This window comes from Haliaeetus leucocephalus, unplaced genomic scaffold, assembly GCF_000737465.1.
Source record: "Haliaeetus leucocephalus isolate CR32 unplaced genomic scaffold, Haliaeetus_leucocephalus-4.0 Scaffold140, whole genome shotgun sequence".
NCBI lineage: Eukaryota > Metazoa > Chordata > Aves > Accipitriformes > Accipitridae > Haliaeetus > Haliaeetus leucocephalus.
Window position 1 is genome coordinate 8401525 of NW_010972576.1, and position 22456 is coordinate 8423980.

The 22456-nt window shown below is 37.0% G+C and overlaps 1 protein-coding gene across 1 annotated transcript in view; it reads left to right on the forward strand.

Moving 5' to 3' along the window:
• The window catches only part of CCSER1 (coiled-coil serine-rich protein 1), a 635129-nt gene that overhangs the window by 242326 nt on the left and 370347 nt on the right, over window positions 1–22456 (forward strand). The window contains exon 6 of the mRNA XM_010586161.1: window positions 21270–21347. Coding sequence (XP_010584463.1) covers window positions 21270–21347 — 78 coding nt within the window. The remainder of the gene's footprint in view (window positions 1–21269; window positions 21348–22456) is intronic.

Sequence of the window (22456 nt, forward strand, 5' to 3'; positions counted from 1 at the left end):
TCAAAATTCAGTACAAAACAGCCTAGTATCTCACAGAAAATTCTAACGCCTTACTGAGATAGTAGGATATAAAAGTATATTATCATGCTAGCTGCATAGTTAACATGTACCACTGCTATATTTCTCATTTCCGCCCCCCCCCAGCCTCTTAGAGTTTACTTTAATTCTTTTCTATTGTTTCTTAATTTAGCTTGTAATCTCTGTAAAATAAGTTGTCGGGGAGAAAGTGTTTATATTACAGCAATGTGTTTGCATTGCTCTTATTGTTTATTTTTCTTGGTAAGCTCTTTGTTTATGGTCTGCGAGCAAGTGATTAAAGCCGATATGGGTGAAAAAAGATCATGCGGGTGAAGCTCAGATTTGAGACATTGGCAAATACGAGATTAGCACCTGCATCAGCCATGGAGTCTTTAACTCTTGGGCCATCTATTTACTCTTTGCATCTTACTGTCATAGACTGTTGTGAAAATGAATTAATTGGTACTAGGCTTAATTATCTCTTTTTTTGTTATACCTCAGTTACCCCTGTCTTAATCAACAGGATTACAAGTAGGGTGAGGGTTATTGGTTCCGAGACTCTGAAATTCTTACAGACAAGAACCAATAAGTGCTGGTTGGCTGAGAAGCAGCCTGAAGGTGTTTTCTTAATTCAGTTTTGGCATAAGCAGCTATTATTCCGTTTATTTGAGTTGATCTGCATTGATTAGGATAGTAGTGAGTCTGACATACTCTCTTTGTTTCCCTGGTACTAGCCAAGAATGCTTGAATCTACACCACATAATTGATACTTGAGCCTAAATCTTCATTTAGCAGGTCTCAAGGCCTGCTCAGACATGCTGGAGGAATCAGTCAAAGGAGAAACACTTGCAGGTATTTGGCCTGTCTTTGCTACTAAACTTACCCTCTTTACGATTCTTCTTTGTTCGCCACAATTTCTATGGGGCAAAACCAATAGGGCAATAAATCCTCCTCCAAAACCTATGATTTGTGCTGGTTCAGTTGAGACTGCTTGCTGTGAAGTAGATGAATTAACTTGGATGTTTTCCCCCTTGACATTTTTTGGTTCTCAAGAAAGCCCTGTAACTTCTGAGTAGTCTGCAAAAAATACAGGAAAACTTCGACATATACTTTCACTTTGATTGTAGACTGCTATTAATGCTTTCCCTATAGCTACTGCTAAGGGGGCAGTTCATCTTGAATGCTTTTTGCTGAAGTAGAATAGTAATTTCAAGGCAGTGAAATATCAACTTCATCTTAAACAAAACCAGTGTATTAGTATCCTGCACATCTGTTATATAGACCAGTTCACAGAGATATTTGCACTTAAAAATATGTATGCAACGCCATGCATAAATGGTATATGTTCTAGCCCATTCTTCACGGAGATGCTAAAGATACCGTGACAAATGTCTCAAGGGAAAGAAGGAAGAGAAACAGAGGAACATTGTTAGAAGGAAATAGAAGGTTTATAGGCAAGCCATAAAGCAGCGTTACATTGTCTTCTGTTTTACTTTATGTTACTACTTGCAAAACTGAGGAAATGTTCTGCTGAAAATCATCCACATATTTGCTGGTGTGTATCTGATTCTGGAGGAGGGTTTTCTTAGTATACCAGTAAAATGTCTGAGAAAGGGTGCCATTTTTTGGACAAGAGAGTTAGATTCTCTATTGCAATATTTTCCGCTTGCATAAATTGTGAAGCGAGGGCAACTTTTGTTTATGCTTTAAAGAGAGAAGGCACAAATATAATGTTTCTACCATGCTACATGCAGTTAGGTTTTTGCGGGTTGTTTTTGTAAGCTGTGCCACACTGCTGTTTGTAGTGTAAGCAGGAGGAAAGTTAATGTTGAAGATGGTGGTTAGAGTAGACAACATGCAGTATTAATCACATAAAATGCTATCGCCATGACTATATTGGTACCAATAACTATTCCTAGCCTCTTTTGCTATAAATGGAAACCATAGCTTTAGCGTACCCCTAGCAAACAGAGTGTATGTTACCAAGTTGTTAGGTCTGCCCATGCAAACAAGCACGTAAGCCACCTTGAGCTATGTGGTCTGTCTGCAGCAACCTCCATCAATCTCCATCACTTCCCCAGTGCAGGCTTCCTTTCTGTTCTCCTGTATCTCGCTCTCTCCTCAATGATGCTTCCAGAAAGCTTGTTACTTGGGAATGAAAAATGATAGGCTCAGGTGAAGCTTTGCTTTCCAGACAGCACAGACCTGAGATCCTGCACCTGCAGTATCACCATCTGGCTTCAGATCAACAGACAAGGCTTGATAGTGACTGTTTCCATCTTGAAAAGGAGTCAGTCTGTTTTGTGTATTAGAAGAGCAAGGGAATTCAGCACTTATGGTGCTGAATAAAAGAGCCTGTTAGTGACTGCTGAGTAATGTTAAACTGTAATAACAGAGCTTTATGATTGTTATTTATGCTTTCACAACATTTATCTATCTTTTGTGAGATCTTTCGAGCCTAGTCTTACTTATTTTGCCCACATTTTGAGACTGAAGAACAACATCAGATAGTTGAGTTGTCTATGTAACTTTCAGACTTTTTTTTTGTGAAATGCTGGATTTGTAGGAAAAGAGCAGGGGGTAGTAGAACAAAACTGCTGTTTGCTGCTATTGGATCTGAGGGTCACCAGTAGTAAGGCATAGGGGAACTTCAATGCACTGCTGCCTTTTCTAGGGCCTCGCTTCAACCTACAGCCTCTAACTGAGAGCAGTGTTGGTCTCTTTCCATACCAACCCATGAGGAACTGCTGAAGCATTTCATCTTCAGAGAATTTCCTCCTAAGTTTCCAGTTGTGCATCAGAAAACATATTATATATCCCATCAGATAAGGACAGATAACTCTGCTGGCAGATACAGTGGGCACATTTTGCTTCTAACCTCCTTGTACATGTCGTGTGTGATTCTCAGAAATTTCCTGCACCGCCTGCCTGCTCTCTCACAGCTGGTGCCCACATGTTCGTAATTAAGTCAGCTACACCAGCAGTCAGCAAGCACAACTGAAACCTGAACAGTTATTTTTTTAATACAGAATGACTGTCCTGAGTATTTTCCTTACAAGTAGGTGTTGCATCTGGTATGTTCTGCCACAGTTCTAAGTAATAAAGGTCACATGTCAGTCCATATAATCTAGGTGTGGTGTCTTTGGTGCAATTTCATTTTAAGGACTTTTTTTTTCTGCTTCCATGAATTTCTCCCTATGGTTCAATTCAGGTGAAGAGTTTTTTATTTCCTGGTAGAAACCGTTTTGTGTCATACAGCAAACGGACAGTTTCCTCTCACTGGCAGCTCACAGCTATTCCCTTGCGGATTTAGTAGCACCCAATAGTACTTTAGTAGTGCAGTGGGCTAAGTTGTATGGGTTTTGCTTTGATTTTTTTTTTTTTAAGTAGACTGTCAATGTTTTCCCAAGGAATGCAAAAAAGTCTAGAGAAATTTTACTTTAAAGTGGTTTTATACCTCAGCAAGGTTTCTTGAGACAAAGAAAAGTCACTTCTTAAGTTCAAGGCTGTTTTCTGCACTAAATATAAAAGACCTGCAGCGAAGAGCATGTGCATGAAAGCTTTGAAGAAAAGGTCACAGGAATTCTTTATAACAAAAAACATTAGGCAGGCTGCCTGTAGGTGTCATTACAAGCTGTTTTGTGTGTACCCGGAGGCCTAATCTTGGAAACAATTAAGTGCAGACATGTGGGTAACTTTAATTGTGTACCTGCCAAATCAATAAGACAAATGAAATCTTTCAGCATTTGTAAGATCTTCAGTTTACAGGTTTTGCTTCAGCTGTTAGAACAAAACCATGGAAATGAAATGTGGGGAACCTGTCTAATATAAGTTTGGTATTATATTGCACGACATTGAAGAGCTCTTTTAGATAATACTTGTGCTTTTTTGTTTTGTGCTCTAAATTGGGTTATTTTGCTAAGCACATCAATACATGGACAAATAATTATCATCGTTTCTGTTTTCTGTTCCTTTCTGTGACGCACTTTTTGGTCTTAAATTGACACTTCATTTGCTTTTTGGGGTTGGAGAAGATACTGTCTTCCATGTTCATATATATTATAAACTAGGTGGTTTGCATATAATATCAATGCATTAACTGGGAGGAAAAGAAACAGTGGGCTCTGCTGGGAAATGAAATCGATCTATAATTACCTGGTTAATTGCATTTGTCTATAGATTGCACTGGGCGCTGTGAACTGTCTCACAAGACATCATATTTTGTCTGTTTTATCATCTATCTTATAGAATGCTCCTGCAGGAAAGTGAAAACCCTTCTTTTGCTTTGAACATCAGTGGATAGTGAAGCATAGGTACTTGAGTATATGTATTGAGGATAGATAGACAGGCAGATAGACATAGGGTTTTTTTATTAGTCAAAAAAATTATTGGTCAAGTTGAAAAAATAGTTACATGCATTAATGTAGTCTGTTTTAATTTGGTTTGCTTTGTCTTTCTTTGTATTAGTTTGTAAGCACATGAAATTATTTTATCCTTCATATTGTCTAGTGTCTTGGGCTGATTTCAATGCTTCATCTTTATTTTATTTTATTTTATTTTATTTTTCTTTATTGGCAGGTATAGCAGGACTACAGTTACATGCAAAACCCCTATTAGAACACACACTTGGAACTGTACAAGAAATCTGCTGTTATCTAGCCAGGAATAGCATGACCTTTCTCTTTTCTTGTATGGGTTTCTTCTTTTGTGGCCTCAGATTGTAGTTTGTGTAGCACACTGTGAAACTGAAGAAGTCCATCCCTGGAACAACCCAAATAGTAGTGAAGGTGGTGTGTTGCTTTATTTCTTACTGGTTTTTTTTCCCCTTCAGAGAGAAGAAATTGTTCTTTACCTTCTTCTACCTCCCTCTTCCAAAGAATTCCTTTCTTTTGACACTTCCATCCTGATTTTGTTCAGCCCATATCAAGTTCCTCACTTGTTCTTATTCTCCAGTCTCCCCACTTGCCCTAGTCAGCCCACTGTATTTCAGTCAGCTTTTGATAGAAAACCTAATGTAAATATTTCCTCCTACTTGTCCTTCTCAACCTCTTCCATGTCTTACTTTTTCACAAGACAAGCCTTCTTTAATGTCTTCTTTCAGATTTACCAAGAGTCCTGTGCTTAGACTTCTGCTTCTCCAATCATCCTACTCTTCCTCAAGTCCATCCTTCATCTCCTTTGCTCAAAAACCTTCAGTTTCTAGCGACTACTTCCTAGCCCAAACTTATAATCAATACTCTATTCCCTTATTTTAGACCTGCCAACCATGTATGTCAAGACATTCTTCTTCAGGTCTTGTCCTTTTTGACATCAATGGGTATTTGGCTCTTTTGCTTCTGACTCTTTAGTGGTTTCTTCAGTACAGAATGCCCTGGCTCTCTCACCAGCACACTGTTGGATGCCATCAATCACTTTTGTGTCCTTTTTTTCTTCATTCACAGCTCATTGAATTATCTTACCTGACTACATTAATCTGTCAGATAAAAGGTTAACTTGGAGCTTTCATAATCTTTTCCAGACATGTTTTGTTTTGTTCAAACTAAATCTGAGTCGGTCCAGAGAAAAAACCATGTATAATCACATATAATGTTGTTTATTGCCCTGGTATCAATCCAGCCTAACTATACCTTGCAATGTACCTCTGAAATTAATTATGTGCACTGCTGTAGTTCCTTCTGGAATCAATTATACCATTAGGATGCTGTTGTATTTCGCTTCCTGATTTTTCACACTCTCATGAAAATGTTCCAGTAAAATGCCTTAGTTCTCATTTCTTCTGAGTGATTCTTCATTTCAGGAACACATCTCATCACAGCAAGCAGTTCAGGCATCAGCTGAACTGAGGCCATAATAAAGACTGTCTTGTTAATGTTTACATGTAGGAATACATTAATTCATCTTTCTTAAAACAAAATATACAAAATCTACCAAATTATCAATGGAAATCAGTCACCAAAACTGTTGTTGATGGTATACCACTGAGACTTCTTTCAGGAACTGTCTTTTATTGACACAATCCTTCAGTAAACTGCAAAATTTTATTTCTGTATAACATAGTTCTTTTCATGTCAGAAAAATTATCTTTTGAAGGCTTCCCTTCCTTCCTACAAGTTTGTGTTACTCAATGGAAATTAAATGCAGCTGATGTTTCTTCTTAGGGAAGCTCCCATATGTAGCATAACAAGTGGATTTGCACAAAACCCATACGTCAGAATGCTGACTGAAATGACTACAGTAGAGTAAATTATCAGATACAATTGCTTTTTCTCCATTGTCTGTAAAGTCATCTGTCATTTAACTCGGTGAAAATCATGTCATATGAGGCTTTAGTCATACCAAATCTTACTCTGAATGTATACATTATTATAGAATTGAATAGGTAGTGAATTATACAGCATGTTGTTGTTCTGAAGAAGTGTTTCAGTCCCTGTGTAATCATGCTTATGAGTTTTGCTATGTATTAATGGCAATATGTACTTTTTAAAGGCCATGGGGTTAGATAATTATTGAGAATTAAAAAACAATTATCTCATCCTACATCAGGACCAGATCACTGCAGGATCACTGAATGTGACAGAAAGACTCATCCACATATTGGTGACAGAAATTCCTGCTAACACCATTTTTTAAATGCAGTGATGATTCACTGTGTGAAAACGGTCTTCTGTATCCCCCGGCAACCAGAAACAAAATGTATCTGTTCTTGACTGGTAGCCTTCAAGAAGAGATCTGAAAAGTCATTTGTTTTTACAAGACAATCATGCAACATTAGAAACCCACTCCCACCCCTTCTTCATAAAGAATTCTTCAAAAAGAATAAACAGAAAATAGACCTCTGGAGTTAGTGTTATTAATCAACAATTTATTCTAGCTCTTGGTCGAGTTGTAGGGCAATTTTTTTGGTATGATGTGAGTTATTTCAGATTCCATCTGTGACGTTTTCATGCATGAAAAATAATACTGTATTTTATGCAAATTACTCTTAATATACAGTTGAAATCTGAGGGATGTGACTTCTGTCCTCAGAATTTTTCAGATTCCTATAGCAACACAGTATCTTATTATTTTATTGCTTGACATACTTTTAAATTTGATTCTTTAGTCTGCTTAGGATAAAGAAAACAGAGACTCCATATTTCACAAAACATGTAAAAATAAAGAATGGTTCCTTTAAATGTAATATATCAAATGAGTGGTGTATCTTTGTGTAGGTAGCTGAAATTCAGAAAGTTAAATGCTTAAAGGCTCCTGTCAAAATAAGCACAAAAGACATAGCCTCTTTTTCGCAGACTTGTTTTTCAGCAGTCACACCCTGTTCTCTTTCCTCCCAGTATCTAGCTGTTGATGCTATTTTTAGAAATTATTCTGATAATAATCACTCAGCAGACTTTAAGCTGAGTTGTTAAGAGTACAGTACTCTTAGCTGGAGAATTGCATTATTCTGTACAGAAGGCTTTAACCTTTTCAAATCTCCAGTTTCCCTATTTTGCTTTATAAATGTAAAGCGTGAGAAGAAAAATTGGGATTTATCCAGAAGAGGCACTTAACTGCACAGTTACAGTTTGCATTTACAGAGCAATGGGTTTCTTCCAGTTTTAAAATAGAGTTTAGTTATATTTCACACTGGCAATTGTGTGAAGAATTTTCATATGGGAAGTTAGACCAGAACAGGTTATTCACTGTGTATGTTCATGACTTAACTAACTGTGCACTAGCTCCCTGCCTGGACAGACCATAGGGGAGAAGCTGCTTTAGTCCTGGAGGAACTGGCTGACTTTGGCTCACAGGTTAATTTAGCCTTGCTTATACAAATGCTGTAAGGTGAACATTAAATTTGTGCACCCAAGGCATGGATTTAAATGAGAAGAAGCAGAAGAAAGCTCTGTTTCTCTTGAAAAGTATTTAAATGATCATAAGAATTGAAATTTGTATTCATTTTCTACTATAAACCATTAATCAGCTTTAATAATAAATGTATTCAAATGAGACTGCAGAAGTGATCATACTGCTCAAAACAGAAAATAAAGTACCCATGTGTCCTGGTTTCAGCTGGGATAGAGTTAATTTTCTTCTTGGTGGCTGGTACAGTGTGTTTCGGATCTAGTGTGAGAATAATGTTGATAACACACTGATGTTTTAGTTGTTGCTAAGTAGCGCTTACCCTAAGTCAAGGACTTTTCAGTTTCCCATGCTCTGCCAGCAAGCAGGTGCACAAGAAGCTGGGAGGGAGCATGGCCAGGACAGCTGACCCGAACTAGCCAAAGGGATATTCCATACCATAGAACGTCATGCTCAGTATATAAACTGGGGGGAGTTGGCCGGGAGGGGTGGATCACTCCTTGGGCATCAGTCAGCAGGTGGTGAGCAACTGTATTGTGCATCACTTACCTTTTCTTGGTGTGTTGGTTTTGTTGTTTTGGTTTTTTGGGGGTGGGGGTGTTGGGATCTTTTTTTGTTTGTTTGTTTTTGTTATATTCCTTTTCATTACTTACTAGTAGTAGTAGTAGTAGTAATAGTAGTAGTAGTAGTATATTTTATTTTACTTTAGTTATCAAATCGTTCTTATCTCAACCCATAAGTTTTACTTTTTATTTCAATTCCCCTCCCCATCCCACTGGGAGCGGGGAGGAGTGAGCGAGTGGCTGTGTGGTGCTTAGTTTGTGGCTGGGGTTAAACCACGACACAATGCTATTTTGATGTTCATGCATTTTTACATTTTTTCCCCACTTAATTTTTCCTTGTCTTTTTTCATTGGTGTTGATTTCATAAATTGGACTTTATTAATTGTGATTCACTACTTCGGGCCCCAATTGTACATGATGCTCCATGCAGGCAGTACCATTCATCTGCTTGAAATGGCTTGCAAAATAAGAACAGCACTTAAATCTGTAACTGTTTGGCGTAAGTTACTGCTGTGCAAATCTGTTGAAGGCCCATGCTTGCCTTTTTGAAGATTTGGAATTCTCTGACATCCTATGTTCAAGAAAAAACTCCCTTTTCTCGCTAAAATTGTTTTAAAATCTTCATTACTTTTGCCTCCCAGTGGAATGAGTGTTTTTTCAAAATAAATTGAGATTATTTACTTGTTCTTATAATACTTGGAAATATTGTGCCTTTTTTTCTTTTCTGATGTTTAGGATAGGTTAGGAATCCATATGGACACAGGACATCAGGTATGCATTTGTAGGCATTTGGAATCCAGCGTTGTTGCCTATGGGGAGGGATGTATCTTCTGGGGCTCTGGCAAACGTTGAATGGCAGTTTCCTTCTCCTTGGTTATGCTTCAAGCTGTGCAAGACTTCCCTGAAAAGAGATTAACAACATCAATAGTTAAGGTTTATGATTTCTTTCTTACTTTTACTACGTATACTTAATACATGTATCTGACCTAGCTAGATTCAGTTTGCATTTGGTGGGATGGTTCCATTCTGCTATAGCTGGATCACAATTCGTGAAGAATGGCATAGTAATTTCCTACAAAATCCTTAAAATTTCAAGCCTCAGTGGCTTTAGTTCCTGGTTTTGGGATGCTAGACATCTTATTTTCTAAAATAACACAGTCTGACTTTCAGGCAATTAGGCTCGGTTTTCACATGCTCCCAATATAAGCATTTACTAGTGACGTTTTAAAAGCAGAATTCTTTTGTTTTAGGAAACTTATGATAAACAGATGGAAATAATAGTATTCATTGTTTTCTAGTTTGTGTGATGTTGTAGAAATCCTCTGAAAATTAGATACCTGCAAGTAGCTTTCCTAACCACAGTATTCTTACTTAAATTTAAGTTTAGGTATCTTCCTGTAATAACCTGTAGGAAGCATTCAGCAAGAATCCTGTGAAAATCATTGTTCTCCTCATGAAAACCATACTTAAATGATAAAGATTTTCCATTGGATTTTTGCATGCATCTGTTAAAAAGCTACAGAATGGCATTTTTTTCCTGTTTACTAGATACGATACTCTTGTTTTGCAGAAAACAAGCAAAATTAAAGTGATGTGCAAGCCATTTGTATTCACTGTTAATATATTGTCTTTAAGAGTCATCAGTAAGAGTTGCAAATTCTCCGTATTTTGAAAAAGTGTGTTAATGCAGTTTTGTTTAATGTGAGATTTCCCAGAACTCCTGGTATTGAACTCTGTGTCTCTGGCTATGACAAGGGTTAAAACTGCTTGTGGGCACCTATCCATCGCCCTTCTAATACAGAAACCAATTAAACTTTATGCTGCTGAAGGACAAGCATAACTGAGTGAAAGAAATGGAGCCATTAGACTAGAAAGAATTGAAACCTGACAGCAGAATTTTCTTCTGATTGTATGTGGGCAGCTTCCAGACCCATTGCAATATGAGTGTTGTATGTTAAAAAAAAATACTGAGCAGTTTTTAAAAGCCATCATCATGTGCTCAGATTGAAACAGAAGTTCTGGCAAGAAAAGTATGTGGCCATTAATCGAAAGGTATAATAAAATAGATAGGCATGAGCGATATTGATTTCAGCATTCCCTCAATATTGATTTCTTCTGTTGAAAATGCAATGTTCGACAAGCATGTTTTTGCATTTGCAGTGTATGTGCTAAAAGTTTCTTATATTTGATCTGTTAATTTCCTGCATTCCAGTGCAAACTCTTTGCCAAGAAACATTTGTCTCTATTCTCAGAGCAACGTCCTTTCCAAGATTGTCCTTTTTATGCAGTATCTGATGCAGAGAAATAGAAAATTGTCCCAACTTTAAGAGGCATGAAAAAGCAGACTGATGAAATTTTTGTATTGAACTTAACACCCCTGCAAGGTTGGGAGCAGCAGTAAGAGCCAGAGTACAAAAGGAATAATGTGAGCCAGGCTCTTCAGCCCAGCTCTACTGACAGACGTCACTTAAACCCAGAGTGTTTCTGCTGCCTGCAGATCCTATGACCTCTCTGGGTGTTGTTTTATATCCTTTTGGATATCAAGTTCTGTTGGAGTTCTTGGGGGTTTTAGGAAGAAGTCAGGGAACTAGCTTTTGCTTGTAACTCAGATGACAGCTCATGCCTAGGACGAGGTAGTCACAGGCAGTTTGCTCTGCACAAGCTTGCCTCTGGAAGCTGCAGATGCAGTGACAACCACACGGCCTCCCTGCAGGAGCCAAGTGGTGTTAGCACCTGCCATCACTTCTGTGGTGCTGAGGAGTGAAAGATGCAATGGCAATGCCAAGAAAAACTTCTGGTTTTGTCATAACTGAGCCTACAGAGATTCTCGTAAGCAGTGGCAGCTGCTGAGAGCTAAAATTGTAGTGGTGGATGCAAGGGGAAGGGAAAAGAAGCAAATAAACTCAATGGAGCCATGTAGAGAGATTGCCATCAGATAAGCCAGGGTGCCAGCTATTTCGTGGCACAACATGAATATGGATAAACTCCTAGCCTGTGACACGAGCCTAGGAGTTTGCTGACATGTCTCCTCATTTGCTTTGACTCTTGCTGATTTATTTTTATAATAGTTCTACCAAGGCTGTTTCAAGGAATACTGATTTATCACATGGTGATTGAGCCAGTACCTTAACCTTGCCTGGTAGAATCACCAAACAAGAAAATAAATAAATATATAAATACAATAGTGGAGATGCATGTAACAATACTTCCAAAGACTACAGACAGTATTTATTTTTTCAAAGTATTTTTCATTTGAAAAGCTCTTTATATTTTATTGTAGTTAAATGAATGTGAAAGGTGTGTTCAATTTTTCTCCCTGGTTTCCCTATTAATGTTGAAGGGTAGGAAGAAATTATACTCATTTGTATTCCTGGACATAATATAAATGAAAAATGAATATTTTATTGCTAATGGCTTTATAAAATGCTGTTGAGATATCTCAGCAAGTTTAATATATAATTCCATTGCAAAACACAAAAATGATAACAAAATGCTCAGCTGAGGGCTCTAAAAATAACGATAATGCAATGCCTAAGTACTAGTACAGGCAACTTTTAACTCCTCCATTCCTTTGCAAGTTGCATCAGTTTCTTAAGCAATGCAGTTTGGCCTCCCCAGTTTGTACAGAGCTTGGGGCTGAGAAGCTGTGTCAAAGTGAAGGTTCACTGTAGTGAAACCCGAGATATTTTTCAGACATGCAGTATTTGACCAGCTTCACTGTGTATCTTTTCAGTAGCAAACCAGTCGTACAGCTGCTAGATCACAGCAACTATATAGATTCTTTCAGTCAGTTTTGAGTGTGTGTATTTTTATATCTAAATATATATAAAATATATATTAATATATTTACTATATATACTTTCTATTTAGTGTATATATATTCTAATATATTATATATATCAGCCTCTCTATATAGGCTGAAGGGGCTGGGTGTCGACCAAAGGAAGGGAGAAAGGTAGAGAAGGTGGGAAGACTTTCAGGTTCATATGGATGGCACGACAGGAGTAGTGTTGGTGATGGGATGGGTGTGGGAGTGGGAAGTACGATGCTGTGCAAGTACCCTAAGAGGTAAGAAAGAGCAGGCAATCTTGACAGATCTTGATTTGAGCTGATGGGAAGAGAAGTAAGCATTACACTAGAGAAAGGAAGAGGAACAAGTAGAGCTATAAAGACTGTGGAGAGCCTACTGCAGTTGGGGTAGTTTCTGTTGAACCCTCTGCCAGGGTGGGAGTTGAATTTCCTGTTGTGCCCTACTCTTCTTAATCTTTCCCTTAAGAATGAAAGCTGCTATCTGAAGGTAGAAACTCAGCATACCACGTATTTACAAAATCAAGGAATATTTGTTCTGCCTTGACCAACTCCACTTTGGAACCTGCTTGCTAAACCAAAAAGCAGGCTTAGCATGCTTCAAAACTGTGTCTATGGTAATCAGGATTTCTACCTTTCAGGAGCTGAAATATTGCCTTATATTACACAAAGGGATTCAACTTGTTAAAAACATTAAAGAACATTACTATTAAAAACATTGTGAATCAAATAATGTGGCAAAACTTACTAAACGTTTACCTTTTATTTCTAACAACATCATGCAGAAGAAGTGTTGCAGCCAGGGAAAGCATATGTCAAATTGTTAAATGTCGCTTGCTTCTTTTCTTGCAGTGGGGAAAAAAAAAATCTGTCTTCCTTAATTTAGCAGCAGACACATACAGATGTTTAAAATGTTTCCTTTACGCTGTTATTGGGGAACTCAAGACAGTTTTGAGAATGAAGCCTCTGCATCTAAATAAGTTAAAATACCCTGTCAGAAGTGGTTCCATACTGAAATTGTAAAAACCCTTCTGAGAACTGATGAAGAAGTGAGAATAATTGCAGTCACAACATTTAGAAAGTGCAAAGTGGCTTGTTAAAACCTCAGTGAAACGTATAGCAGTTGAAGGCATCTGAATCTTTTTGAGAAACACAGAAAAATAAAACATGGCCTCACATTAAAACACCAGTGTGAAAATCTGGCAATGTTGTTCTTGACGCTTACAAAGTAAAATAAAGGTAGAAAACAACTTGACAATTGAGCAGCAAATTACTAATGAAAATTAGGCTGGCTTCATTATGTTCAGATTTAAAAAATAAGTTTTATTAATGTTATGAAACATTGTCCTCATTCAGATGAAAACAATATGTGTCATGGAAACTGTAGGCAGAAAACTGACCAGTGTTGCTGGAGATACCACCTATATCCCGATGTACTTAAGGGCAAAGGGATGTGCTGAACAGTAAAGCGTGTGTAGTTTTTTGGACATGAGTTTAGTTTATGAGAAAATGTGTACCTTAAAGAAAAATATTCATTAATAGCAGGTGCAAATAGATTTTTGTCTTGAAGGAATCACGTCTTTCTCTTGTAGACTAAAAAAGATGTTACACAAGCTGTAAGGAGATCATGAACATCTTTCAGAGCTTCATAGAGAATAGTTAATTGTATGAGTATGTGAGCATAGGAACTGTTTTGCTGAAATTGGCACCTAAATCCATGTCTGGCTTCAACAGTGGCCATCTGTGGATACTTCAGAGAAGCTTACAGAACAACCTGTTTTCAGGAGCATTTTTTTCCTAACCCACCAAGACAGTTACTTTCACATATCCAGAAGCATATAAATGTATATCCTGTCTATGGTTTTTATCCTCTTTAATGTAGTTGTAGGTGCATCTACTGTTTGTATTAATATCTGATCCTTTTTGGCTCCAGCTTATATCTTGGTCCCAGTATGTTATGTTATGTAATGATGCAGAACATACATGAATGTGTAAGGGAGGGGGAGACAAGGCGATTCTGTTATCAGATTTGATCCTTCTCTGTTTAATTAATTGATTACTTCTTTCCTAAGTGTTTTATTTGGAAGGGTAGAAAAATGATGGATCTGCATGCAGGGAAGATGTAGGAGTTTGAGAGAGCCCAGAGATACTTTACTGATAGAATCTTGTTTGAATGGATGCAGACATTTTCTTCCAGATTCAGGCTATGGCTGTAGTATGGAGTATCAGTGTAGTTACTCTTAGTGCTACGATGCAGACTTTGGAGAAAGAGAAAGTCTTTGTGACTGGAGTTAAAAAAAAAACAAACAAAAACCCCAAACACTGAACCAACTGTATGAGACAACCGTCATATTTGCTACAAAACTGAATGCATTTTGAGCAAAATATATTTGAACCTGAAAGATCTCCTGCAAGGAAATAAAAGCAATTGAAATAGGCAGCCTGCAGATTAAAATCCCAGGAGAGTACTTGGTTCTCTCAATTGACTGCTGAAAGAGCAGAAAAAGCTGATGTTATATGATATTATTAGGGAAGAATATACAATAATAAAATGTCAAGGCTGGATAGTATAGTCAATGAAGTATGAATGAAACAATAGAAACTGAAAACAGAGTAGAGTTTTGCTCAAGGAAATCAGTTCTCCACTGTGTTGTCAACAAAGCATTTGCATCTGCGAAAGCAACACCCTGGTTTTCATTAGGATAAAAATATGACTGGAGTTGCATTTAATATAATGCATCATATTAGCAGTCCCAACTTACACAGTGACAGTCATTGATGATTCTGCAGTACTCTTCACAAAGAGATGTTAACCCCAAAGTCATTGACCAAATTACTTTTGAAATTACATTCTGCTTGCAGATAGAAGTGAAGGGGGTTTTTAGAGATTAACTGGAGTTGAATTTGCTGTTTGGGAAGGTAAAAGTGGTTTTCTCCTACATATTAATGGACCCTTCATCTAACCTCTGTGTGCCAGGAAGTTATCTGACCAAGGAAACTTGTGTCTCTGTTTATTACAAGTCTTGTGAAGGAAAGCGGGGAATGAAGACAAACTGGAAGAATGAGCAGTGAAAAATCAAGGTGAAAATAAAGAGCAGAAAGGAAGGGATATTTGCTGTTAAATAAATCTGTTAGTTATATAGTGATATATATGTCATTTTCTATTATGAGAAATGTGACATTTATATGCTTATAAAAACAGACTGGTTTTTTTCCCTCTGTATGTACTCAATTGTAAACCAGCAACCTCCAGTTCTTGTGCCTCTATTTAGACGCTTAGTTCAGCTTTCTACTTCATTTACAAATTTAAAGCCATGTTTATTAAGGTGTTCTCCTTGTGCCAGTTATCAGATGTTTTATATGTTAGATATATTCATATTGGCATTTTTAGAAACTGAAAAGCAGATAATAATAGTAATTTGTGCCTGGTACTTCAGTATTTTTACATTTCTGCATTTAATGTAAGGAGAAGGGAGATAGCTAGCTTAGTAAATTTAAATATTTGAGTAAATTAAATAGATATTAAATATAAATTAAACAATGCAAAAACATAATCTGAGTCTAAACTATTTCAAACACTATAGCGCTGCAACAAACCATGAACTGGTTATATACTCTTTATGTTGCTTACTGGTTATAGGCTTTATAATTAATTTAGCCTAATTAAAAGGCTAAAAGAGCATCTTTCCAGATATTTTTCAAAGTAGAAACAAATAGCAGTCAACAAAATGTCTTCATCCTGATCCCTCCTCACTGAAAAAAATTATTGTGCAAAATATTACATTAAATGTGTTTGCTTAGAGTTGCTGAGAACTCAGTCTTCTAAAATAAACAGTACTAGACATACAAATGCTGTTAAGTGACAGATCAGTGTCTTATTTAAAATAAAGTGAAATTTTCCTTTGGCATTTCACAGCTCAGGTGATAAGGTTTGCTTAGATTCTAAGAGGAATCGAGGCTAATCTGTCCACCTATATACTAAGTGCTGGTTGAGAATCAGTAGAAATTGAATCACTAAAAACTCACTTGGCTATCCACACCTCATGTACTAGCATAAAAAGAGGTAGTGAGAAGCAGTAGCAGCTGTAATTTATGGTTTGCCCCTGCAACGGGAGCTACAATAACTCAGGTCAGATGCAAGACCCGTGCAGCCTTCCAAACCATAGGAGCAGTAAGCTCTAGGCAATGGACCTGGCAAATACTGGATGTCTCAGCTGATAATTGCATGTATTAGTAATTAGTAAGAATAATTAACTATACCTACTAATAAAAGACACATGAAATAGGTTTATAAATAACCACCTGGAATGTATTCAAAGGTGTTAGAAAATAGGCCTAAACACATTTTAAGGAGGCACTTCCATTCTTAGTGAGTGAGATTGGAGATGTTGGGGAAAATTAATCAAACATGGTGGGGGGTGGGAGGTGAAAGCTCATTTCATGTGTCTGCTATTTTTTTCTTCTCAAAACTAATTTATATTTTTCTGGCCTCAATTGTTTATAGTAATTTTATTTGCTGTATGTGTCAGCAAAAACTGTTCATGATGTTAAATAATATAGAGACTACAGGAATTGCAGCACTCCAAAGTAAGTAGGGGAGCATTGCACACTCTGGATGAACAACTGGAGTGCTTGGACTTGTGAGTTCGTGATTTCTATCTTTGTTTTTAAGAGCCCTTCATAGCTTTGAGCAAATCACTTCCCCTTCTTTTTCACTTTCATTGATAAAATGGGTTAATAATATTTAAGCACAGTATTTCATAGCGATGTTGTGCAGATCCATTAATAAATCCATTTGCAGGTCTTTGATTACCTTCAGTATATCAAAATGTCACTACTGAGCTTGCTGACTGCAGTTATTTAATTTCCTAGTTCTACTCAACTTCTAGATTATAAAATGATACTTACTGGCGTAACTTATGATACAACTAAAACTATCATCCTGAAAGTCAGTTCAGCAATCATCCAGTACTCCTTAGAAAAAGCTATAAAGTACACAGATTGTCTTTTCTTTTCTTCAGTTATTATAAAGATTTATTTGATCTCAAGCTCTAATATCCACTGAAGATTTTCTCTGTCAGTATTAACTTCTTAGATCAATAAATTGTGATACTGATCTCCAGAGAAGTCAATGTCTGCCAACTATCATTGCAGTGTTTACCCTTGTTGAAAAGCAGTCATAGCAAATTAAATTGGCTTCTGTCAGTGGATGATATACAGTGGATGGTCCATATTTTATGGTACAATTAACAAAGGTTAATACATAGGCCTCTCCCTAGAGAAGATCAGATTAAAGACAAGGGTTTGTAGTGAGAAAAATCCCAATTTATGAGGTGAGGTAAATCTGTTTTCATTTAAAGAACAGTTGCTGAAGACTGGAAGATACTATCGTTTTCAAAGGAACATGGTTTTAACAATGTGCATTTATATATACTTGATCTTCTGTATTGCTGGAAAAACACTGACTGCATTCTCTAATCTGCCATTAGACAATTTACGTCAGTATGTAGGTTTATGAAACATTCTGTTTTGAGGCAGGTATACAGAAGTGCAAGAACACAAAACAAAACCAAGTCTGTAACTACTTTAAAACAGCTCCAGAAAGAGATGCTTTCTCATTCCCCTAGCGAAAATGGTGGAAGTCTGTCCACAAGCAGGATCCTGATCTTGGATCTCCAAACAGGATGCAGAAGTGGGAAAAGTTAGTTCTCTTAGACTTGTTTTCTTCCTTTACCTCATTATCAAGAAATTTCCTGATAGTTAATCACATTTTTAACATTGCTTTCCAAGGATAAATTATTATCACGGCCTAGTAGTGAGTCCATGGTACCCATTCAGTTGCACAATAAGGATGATGTATATTTAATCTGATCAGCTCTAGAAATTAGAAGAAACCTTGAGCATTGACCATTGTAATCGTGGAACAGTTATCAGCAAAATTCTAATAATGTCCGTTGTCTGTACTTTAACAGCCCACTCCAAATTTAAAAAATGGCCTAAGAGCACTAAAAGAAAAGCTCACAGGGTTGTTTTCGACATGGGCAAGATGGTATTTTCTAAACTGTTATTCTGAGAAATACTTGAATTACTTGGTATTCAGACATTTTAAAAAATAGAGTTTAGGTAATTAAAGCTTTACAAATTCTCTGCCCTCTAGAACACTCAGAGGTTTCCAGCAACACAGGGAAAAGGCTCAGTCTACAAAACCCAGCTGTGGTATCACTGTGCATCAAAAATACATATTAAAACATTGCAGTTGCACAGCTAAGTACTGCAAAATTAGGACATGTCCTGATTTACCTAATTTTGCCTAATATGTATAATTATGATACAAATGATGTTTAACATCTACTACGACTTATAAGATATGATTATAGCCTAACGGTGTAGCATCTTCTGTTTAATTTATAATAAAATCTATCAACTTCAAGTGAGACTTGCAGCTATTATGAGAACAGAATTGGTTTAAGCAACATCAAATAAAAAGTCCTCATTGGGTGAATTCCTTACAGTGGTGGGTTTTTTGTATGTATGGGATGCTTTAAACTGCAAAGTGTGATTATGACAAATACCCTGTGGACGGTAAATTTAGGTGGGACGTGTGATGTTGTTTGAAATTGTTAATATGTCCCTTCAGGAGGGCAAGCTGACAACATCTCTCAAAACAGTGATTAGTTTGGAAGGGGTTTTTTTAATAGCTCAAAAAACAACCCTTTTGGTACTGTCTCACTCAATTCTCCGCTATAATAAACAGTGTTAGCGCCACTGGATTGAATTAATTTACACTGGCAGAGAAGTTGCTCTGCATTCCTTAGAGAGGAAAGTTACTGAAGTTGTTGGAGGGGCCACTGAGGGTATGTATATATGGACAGCTGTAGACAGACACAGGCTCTTCTGCCAATGCTCCTGTCTGGCCAGTCTCAAACCATTTGCAGTCCAGAAGCCATATGATCACAGTGCCCCTACTAATACACCCCACCTCTCAGCAGCCTTTCTAGTTCAGGCACAGTGCCACATCAGCATGGCATCCAGACCTGGGCTGGCTCATGTCCAGTTATCACGGAAGAGCAGATGTTTTTCTGAGGCCATCGTGTGGATGTGCCCTGAGATGTTTTGTCAAAGCAACTTAGCCACCCTCAGGGCTGCTCGACCTTTCTTAGATTCCAGCTATCACTGAAGAACTTGCAGCTCATGTAGCGTACATGTACCAATCTGCTTTGCAAGATCTGCATACTGAGGCTATTTCAATGCTTAAAAGATTGGACTGCCTTCCTGCGCACTTCTAATTGCAAATTAGGGCACTTGATTTGGTTTGGAAAGCAGCTACTTGATATTTTTTTTCTTAGTTTTTTTCTATTCTGTGTAAATTAAAAGACAAATTGTCCTCAGCTGAAGTGTTGGCTTTTGAGGCAGAATGTTGTCACAGAGGAGGTCTCCTGGTTTGTCCGCACTTTGAGTTTAATCTAAAAGAGCTATGTTTCACCTCCTTTTAGTAAATTTTATCAGTCAGCTTCCTTGCTGATCAAATGCAGGAGTCCATGTTAAAATGTGTAATGTTTCTGCATACCAAAGTAATGGATTCAACAAAGATATTGGCTTTCTGACATGTTAGAATCTCCCTTATTCCTCAACAACTTCTCTGTGTTCCATCGGCTATAAACTACCTGTCTCGCTTGCTCTCTTAGGTAATAATTACCATGGCCCTCTCCTTTCTCCTTTATTTGAATCCCTTTTATTTAGCAACTGTTGCCTTTGCTTTCAGGTATGGTGTAACTGTTACATATCTAATTAAACTCAGTGATCTTCTCTGTAGGTGTTAACTTTGAAGTCTGTGCCTGCTATTTCAGATCTGACATAGGGATTTCATACCCAAAATTTCATCTCAGTTTTCATCCTGTACCAATTGGTTAAATAAAATATGGTATCTCTGCATAAAAATCTTCTGATGAATGAACTGTTAGAACTTCATGGGTGGAGCGGTATTCTTCACTTGCAGAATTTGGACTTATCGAAGGGGTCATAATAGATTCATAGTGATGTGAAACCAGATATCTGATTAGTTACTTGCATAAGTTGAATTCATTGAATCATTCTGCATTGCAGTGCCACAGTGTGAAAAGGAAATGAACTTCTAGCCCATGCAAACTTTTTTTTTATATTCTCCATTACATCTTTTCTATTTTATTGGTGGTGGTGGTAGTGGATTTTTTCATTTTAGCACTTAAGGACTTATTTCCCAAGAAGTATCATAAATTCTAGCTTTCTCCAGAACAATCTTGGTATTGTTTGTGTGTTCTTTTAAATCCAGATTTTGTTATTCTATTATTATTACTGTTCCAAATTATTAAGTTTCCACACTTCTTTTCATATCTGTCACATCTGTAAAAATAATGACCGTGCTAACCAACAGGTTACTGAAATATTACCTAAAAAAGGAGTGGGTTTTTAGATCAATCTTTCAAGCATTTTGACTGGATAGGTCCATTGAAGTATACTGACTTATTTTCATTGTTAACTTTGGTATTCACTCGTTTTTTTCGTATATTAGTGCTCATTTGTAAGATATATTGACTCATATGAAAGTGATCTTTTTTTAAACTTGGATCCAAATACTTTCCTGCAGTATATTGCTTTCCTGTTAATTTTGCCTTCTAACTTTACTATTGGGCCATCCAAAAATAATAAAAATAATAATAAAAAAATGTATATCATAGCTTGTTCTATATGAACAAAATTTTGTGTTCTCAGTTATCCTCTTGTATTACTCTTTTGTAGACACAGTATGTTTGCATACTTGTGCGTATGCTTCAGTCTTTGAATGGGGAGTTCACTTAAAATAAAGAAAATGCAAAGTACTTCCTCGTTAGTTAAATACTTTTACTAATTAAAGGTAAATACCGTACAGATTGCAGTTGCTTTGTCAATCTAATTCTGTTGGATTTTCAGTGTTGGTTTTGAGCTCTTTGGGTTTTTTCCCCAAATGTAAAAAGATGTCTGTAGAACTTAATTGGAAATGCAACCTCCTGTGTGCTTTTCTTTCAGAGTACGGACATGAGTCCAGCTAGTAGCACCACCTCACTCCCTGTTAGCCCTCTTCCTGAGGAGCCGTTATTTTTCAAGGTATGGTGAATTAATTTCATAATAAATATTGTATATGAATTTTGGCTTATCGTGTTATCTGGTGTACTATGAAGTGCTATTATTACTACTTCCTTTTCTTTAAATTACTGTGATATCAGCAGATGTTCTTATATAACCATGCAGTTTTCAAGAAATGCCTAGAATAAAACATTATTGGTTTTGAGAGGATTATTTTTCTAGCAGACTAGAGCTATAAACTGTTATTTATAAGGCTGTGTTTTTATCCATCTCATCTGCTGGTGATACATTTTGATATGTGCATTCCTGTATATGCGTGTATGTCATTTTCATCAACAGATTTCTCTTTATATTGCAAGTATGTGCTTTAATGAAACAGCGATTACTTACTGCAAAAATACAGGAGTTGTTAAAGGTATGTCAAAGAACAGTTTTGGCGTAAATCCAGTGTAAGCCACAGGCCTGTCATTTTAGTTAATTTTAATAATAAATGATGGGACAGTATCTGCAACTTTGTAAGGTTCAAGCTGCAAGGAACAAGTGGCCCTATGTCACTTTTTCACCTGACTTCATGGTATCCAGCCCTGGGACACAGAATGGCTTTAGGCAGAGCCCGCCTCTTGGAAGAGGTCTCCTGAGGCCACCCAGGTATATATTCAGAGCGGTGCTGCAGCTGCAAGCAAAGCAGTCACCTTGCCAGTTGTTTGCTGAGACAAGGAAGAGGGAACTTGGGTTTTCAGCACCATTGTCTTAAACATGTGTCATAATAGGACAAAGTTACACTCAGAGGAACATCCATTTTAAAATTTCCCCTTTCCCCAGTAAGTTTCCACCTACTGTATGAAAACAATTAGTAGCTTGGGTTGTGTTTTCAGTCACTTTTTGATGACACTGAATTAAAACCGAGGAAGTAGAATTAATGAAGTTTGATGATGTAAAGTTTGTGTCTCTTCTGCACAAGCCTCCAGTGCAGGAAATACCAGCCTCCTTCAGACCTGGCCAACCTCATAAAAAAACTTGGGCTTTTTTTTTCTTTTTCCCATATTTTGTATGTCTATGCAAGAGTTGTACTCTGCAGTTCATAACCTGCTAGCTAGCCAGCTGATTCCTGTTACTAGAATGGTTAAGGA